The sequence below is a fragment of the Carassius carassius genome, chromosome 3 (genome assembly GCF_963082965.1).
Source record: "Carassius carassius chromosome 3, fCarCar2.1, whole genome shotgun sequence".
NCBI classification, from domain to species: domain Eukaryota; kingdom Metazoa; phylum Chordata; class Actinopteri; order Cypriniformes; family Cyprinidae; genus Carassius; species Carassius carassius.
This window is the reverse complement of record NC_081757.1, coordinates 23,321,032-23,327,485: the sequence shown is the minus strand read 5'-3', so window position 1 is coordinate 23,327,485 and position 6,454 is coordinate 23,321,032. Positions and strand designations below refer to the sequence as shown.

Sequence of the window (6,454 nt, the reverse complement as noted above, 5' to 3'; positions counted from 1 at the left end):
ATTGCTGAAATGGTGACCTGCCAGTCAGATCTCTACTACTGCACAAAATGGCTGAAAATAGGCCTGATGCAACGTAACTGATGCAACCGTCTTCAGTATGCTACTTGTATGCTTTTGGAACAAAATGGGTATGCTCAGTGCAGGAGATTGCTTCATAGATTTATTTGAAATACTATTTTAATTATTACTCGTTTAAGTGAACAAAGAACACATGCATCTATTCAGCACAACATTCACAAAAATGCAAAAAAGAAAGAACCATTTTTAAGGTATAACAGAGTGTTTTATTTTCTAAGCCAAGCCATTAAGTTAAAATGCACATTCACCATTGATTCTCCCAACATGAAAAGTTCAAAATGCTTCATCCTCAAATCTCTGTATTACATGGTGACAGAAATGTGGTCTAAATTAGATTATATACTATTAAATGCTAATCCAATAAACCATTTCAGTATGGATCAGTCTTGCACACAAAAGATGATTCTGTTCATTCAATTCATTTTTTCTATTGTTACTGTCCAGCATTTCTGTTTCTCCATTTCAATAATTAAAAATTCTGCTCATGTCTAATCATCGTTTCTCTGGCTTCATATTCAGCCAGGCCTGTAAGCTCACTCTCTGCAATGACAGCAGGACATCGGACACAAAGACTTCAAAGACCATCCACTCTCATTCTCTCTCACTCTCTTATTCCTTCCCTCCCATTTCCTTTTAGGCTTTTACCCTCACTGTTTCATTATTCGTTTATCGCACACTTAGCTCTTGGGTGGTTCTATTTCTTTTTGGTTTACCAGAAATTCCTTTGCCTGAGAGAACACAACAGACATTTTTCACATTTATTTTCAGAAAGCCTGTGTTGTCAGACGATTGTTTCATTTGTTTGTTTGCATCAATATGGGATTCACATTTAAGGTTTGTTTCTCAGATTAAGTCTACAGCTCAGCCGACTCACTGTGGCACTTCTACCATGTCGCCAATCGGAGTTGGAGCCTGAAAGTCAGCAGCCAAACTCAAGTCCTTTTTCAGTTCACAGTCACTTAGCTCTTGGGGGGCTTCTTTGTCCTTCACACCATTTACACATGCCTCAACCGGGGACTCAAGGACATCTGCAGGGGCTACGTCTGGTGCCTGCTCATGGCATTCCCCATTTACCTCAGGGGGAGCCGACACAGATTCCACTGCCAAGCCAGCACTCTCACAGTCTCCATTATTCAGCTTCAGATCAGTGACAGTCGAGGCAGGTTCCTCAAGGCAGAGCTCGTTGGTTGAGGTTGATTCTAAGATGACGATTGCAGGAATGGACTCCTCTGCACTCTTTTGTTCTGCCACAGGTTCGGGTTGTGTTGGCTCTGGGGATGGCTCAGAATTTGCTTCTGTTAGTGTTACCTCAGGGGGTGCAGCAGTTTCAGATTCAGGCTCTGTGATGGGTGTGGGTTCCTCTGGAGAAGGCACAGCCATCTCGACCTCTGCTGCACTCAATGCTTCGGAAACAGGTTCAGGCACCGGGGCAGACTTTGTGACTGCCTCTGGAGCTGCTGCCTCAGTAACAGTCTCTGATTCTAGTGTGACATCAGTGGTTTTTGTAATTTCAGTGGACAATTGACTGGTATTTGCAACCTCCTCAACCACTTTCTCTACCACCTCCTCTGTGACCGGCTCCACTGGTAAGGCTTCAATTTTAGGCGACGATACAGGCTCTTCTAGCACAGGTGCAGGTTCTTCGAGTGCAGCTGTAGAGTACTCAGCCTCTGGGGCAGTGGCATTCTCCTCAGGTACAGCTGCTGGTTTCTCAGATAGTGTTACTGGTTCCTCTGTTACTGGTGTCTCTGGTGCAGTGGCTGGTCCTTCTGTGGCAGCCGTAGGTTTCTCTGTCACTGGTGCATCTGGTGCAGCTGTTGGTTCCTGAGGTGCAGCTTCAGGTTCCTCTGCTGCTGGTGCAGTTTCAGGTTCCTTTATCACTGGTTCCTGAGGTGCAGCTTCAGGTTCCTTTGTCACTGGTTCCTCAGGTGCAGCTGCAGGTTCTTTTGTCACTGGTTCCTCAGGTGCAGCTAAAGGGTCCTCTGCTGCTGATGCTTCTGGTACATCTGCAGGTTCCTTGGGTGCAGATACCTCTGGTGCTGTTGATAGTGTTTCTACTACAGCTGATGGTACTTCTGCTGCTGGTGCCTCTTGTGTAGCAGCTGGTGCCTCTACTGCTGTTGCTTCTGATGGAGTTGCTAGTGCCTCTTCTGCTTGTGACTCTGGTACATCAGCTGGTTTCTCTGGAGCACTTTCTGGTTCCTTAGATACAGCAGTAGATGCCTCTGTTGTAGCCACTGGTTTTTCTGGCACAGCATCATCCTTCTTCACCTCTGCCTGTGCTGCCGAAGGAGAGGTGGGCTTCTCAGCTGGAGCTTCAGACTCCACCACTGGCGCTGCTGCACTTACCGCATCAGCCTCCTGCTGTGCAGCCTCCGACTCAGTCACAGGGGTCTCTGCCTTTTTCTCAGCTGGTTCAACTGCTGCCACAGCACTCTCCTCTTTCTTCTCTTTAGGGTCACTGACATCGTATCCCTTCTTCCGTTTGCTTAGTTTGCCTCCCATGATGTTCTGTGGGAACAGAAGAACATATTATGTAAGCTACAAACATCACTGAATTTCAGTATATTTATATTTATGCATTTGTCAGATGCTTTTATCCAAACTCATGACATCACTTTCTAGTGCCATACTCTACTGTTTGAGCTACATGACAAGTTAGTCTAAAACTCTATTGGAAAATAACCAATATTCTTAGCACATCATTATGGATATGACATTTTAAAAAGTAAAAATGCTCACATAGCCCACCATGTTTCTCCATATAAAGGGCATTTACTCAATCATTTTAACCCCATGGTATCTCTGCCAAGGGCTTTGAATGCAGTCCAACTTTGTTTTTGGGAGGAGGACGTGGCTTGAGGACAAATGGTGACTGGATGGGGATGTCACTTAGTTTTTGTAAACTTGTAAAGATATCATTCAACAACCCAGTTTTACAGTATAAAGGCAGCAGACACTGATTGTATATAATGTGGTAGAAGGATTTGGAAGCGAAACTCAAAATTTTCTAACATGTGATTCCTTAGACAACCAGACAAAACCAAAAAAAAAAAAACTAATGACCAGGTCTAGTTATGTCAAGTATTGATTTTTTTTTTATTCTATCAATCTGTATACAGTTTCACTAAAATAAATATAAAGTCATATAAAAGTCATTCACTTCTCTTAGCATTTTTTTCATGGCTGGTTCTGGTTGCTAAAGCAGCTTGGTTTGGGGATGTGTGAAGATAATGAAGATAAGTTTCAGGGGAAAGACTGATTAGATAACATGAACTGAATTACATTTGGTAACATCGGTCAATGCTAATGATGTTACTTAACCTTTTAACTGGTGAGTTTAGAATATCCCCTGGACAGGGGCATAGAAATAAAAAAAATCCCACATGTGGGACCATACTGCTTAAAGGGTTAAAAATGAAAGGTTTTATTATACAACTTTTCATTTTACCGAAAACATTCTTGTAAATGGCAAGGATCTTAATGTGTAAATTGGAACTGGTTTCACATGCATATGGAATTATGGATGTGAGAGGCAGATTAAATGTTAAATGTTTTCTTGCTACTGATATAGAACCATTCACAACCTTTTACAGACCTGCAGTTATTGCAGTTTAATTGGATAATATTCTTTAAGATGCAGCATGGTGGGGTTACAATAGGAGCTGTCCATAGTGCTGCACTGGGGCAAACAAAGACCGGATATGCAGTCATGCCCCAATGCAACCTGCAGATGAGTCCAACTGCTGAGATATGCTGCCTATGTCAGCGCTCACTAAAGACAGTTTTTATTACAGCCTCTCACAGCGCTCTGTGCCAGTGCACTTCTCAGGCTCCATTATTCCTGCAAATCTTGCTGTTACTCATTAATATAATGATGTAAAGAAATTTGCTTAATGATGGTCTGAAAGTTATGTCCTTGAAGACTGGTGAAATACCCTGAGCAAATATGGCAAATCAAGCAGCCTATCCCATGTCTGGCTGTTGGTTACAATATATAAGATGAATAAGAAAAAAAAGTGGAATGTGGTGAAAAAATTTCATAAAAACACAAATATTATTTTGCATTTTAATATATTTACATATTTCCAGTGTACACAATTTTATATATTTTAAAGACACATACCCCCACCCCAACACCACCACCAAAGCTCCCCCACCCTTTTCATATCGACCAGCTCTTCCTTAGAATTTTTGCAAGCGCAAATCAATGCTTCCCATTTTCTTAAAACAATGCTTTCAATAGAAAAGCACCAATAAAGGGAAATCGAAATACGAAAGGGGTTAACTCTTTAACCGAGTAAGAGCTACCTGTAACCCACTGCTTCATTATTAAATATAAAAGAAAAGAAAAGAAAAGCTTTTATATACGTCTTTTTTACTTTTACTCGCGTTTTAACCTCCCAATCTTATAGGACACAAGTCACACCTTCCCGTGATAACATTATAAGCTTAGAATGATTAAAAATGTGACATTTTTTAAAGTGTCATTCATACATTTCTAGGAAATAATTTTTTTCCCCGTTCAGTTATTGAGTAACATAGATATGGGGTGCTTTTGTTGTACCTTTTTTTAGTTTGTATGAGTGACTTGAAAATTACGAGAACAAAGAACGGCTCGTGCTGTCTGCGTTCAACTATATCTCCAGCCTCAATAAAACGCTTTGTCTGGTAAGTGATTTTTACCCGTTATTCAGTCACTGCTAACATTTTACTGACCTGCTTCTGTGGAAATCCGTGCGTAAGAGCGCGTTAAAGGTACTTTCCTTTCTCCTGTAGGTAGTGAATGTGATTCAGTTCGAGCCAGTCCTACTCTCTCCCTGAGGTCCAATCTGCGACTGGGCGTTTTTTCTCTTTTCACCCCTCCTGTTAAACCCACGGTTTGTGAGACATCTGTCGTTATCACAGCCTCTCCTGTCCACTGCCCACAATCCATATACCCTCCCTCTCCTCCTCCCTTCCCTCCCCCCTCACATTGGGTGCATATTTTACTAGATTAGATGGGCTTTATAATGGGTTTGGGGAATAATGCCCCCTTTTCTTTCACTTTTTTGAAGTGATCTCTATAGCAACCGTATTCCTTTTGACTCATGTTGGTGCATTTGCCTTTTTTTCCCACCTGCCTGATTGGTTTTAGCATGCATTTTTATTTATGTGTGTGTGTAAGGAGAGGGGTTAAAGCAATTCTCCACCCCCATGGCTGAAGGAGAGGAGAATGAACTGTAAGCAGGGCCTTCGAATTCAGTTGCACAGTATTGTTTTAACATTGTAAAGTATACCCGCACCAATCCAGTCTTAAGCAGATATTCTATTGAAGGAAGTAAATGTAATGCATAGCTTAAACACAAAGTAAAGGAAAAAAAAGATGTTTCATTCATTTGTTCTTATCTTGGCAACACTAAATGACTCAGATTCCTTGAGAGTCTGCAAAACACCAGAATAATGTTTCTGAATCATATATGTGCCGCAGGTCAAGAGAGTCATGAGGTCATTCCTAATATTACATTCCACTTAAAGTGGTCTGACATGGGACCCTTGTGAAATTCGTCTACTTGGTGTTAATAGTACAAGCAGAGGTGTGATGAGATTTTACTAGGCCTGTTTCATATGAGCTCTAGAGATATGTATAATAAATGCAAAATACACTCCACAACATTAACTCTTCTTTTTCACCTTTTATAATAGGCTTCAGATTTAAGAAGTACTCACCGTTCTAAATGATGGTGCTCTAATATGATAACTTTGAATCTTATGTGCCCTCCAGCCATTGAATATGTTAATTATATCATTACAAAGACAGGTATTCACTATTAACCTGTTGGGTTACTTTTGGCCTCACATTAAATCAGACACAGAAATCTGAATATTTTAAATAGCTTAATACAGTAAGTAGTTGTAACAGACAGTATTGTCTATTACTTACTAAGTGAGTTTTAACATTAACTTTCAACTTTTCAAGAGAAATCAAGCACGTTATCATTATTATGCAATATATATATATATATATATATATATATATATATATATACAGTACAGACCAAAAGTTTGGACACGTCTTCTCATTCAAAGAGTTTTCTTTATTTTCATGACTATGAAAATTGTAGAGTCACACTGAAGGCATCAAGAGCTATTTGACCAAGAAGGAGAGTGATGGGGTGCTGTGCCAGATGACCTGGCCTCCACAGTCACCGGACCTGAACCCAATCGAGATGGTTTAGGGGTGAGCTGGACCGCAGACAGAAGGCAAAAGGGCCAACAAGTGCCAAGCATCTCTCGGGGAACTCCTTCAAGACTGTTGGAAGACCATTTCAGGTGACTACCTCTTGAAGCTCATCAAGAGAATACCAAGAGTGTGCAAAGCAGTAATCAAAGCAAA

At 40.9% G+C, this 6,454-nt stretch overlaps 1 protein-coding gene across 1 annotated transcript; it reads right to left on the bottom strand.

Moving 5' to 3' along the window:
- Positions 1 to 261: 261 nt before the first annotated feature.
- si:dkey-56m19.5 (serine-aspartate repeat-containing protein I) lies at positions 262 to 4,975 on the bottom strand. The gene is made up of 2 exons (XM_059534085.1): positions 4,798 to 4,975; positions 262 to 2,589 (listed from the first exon to the last, which is right to left on the bottom strand). Exon 2 carries the CDS (start codon positions 2,581 to 2,583, stop codon positions 949 to 951), a length of 1,635 nt encoding a protein of 544 aa, XP_059390068.1. The 5' UTR covers positions 2,584 to 2,589; positions 4,798 to 4,975; the 3' UTR covers positions 262 to 948.
- Positions 4,976 to 6,454: the final 1,479 nt, after the last annotated feature.

Bases quoted from the DNA above. Each gene is read 5' to 3' on its own strand.
- si:dkey-56m19.5 (XM_059534085.1), bottom strand. From the start codon at position 2,583: ATGGGAGGCAAACTAAGCAAACGGAAGAAGGGATACGATGTCAGTGAC.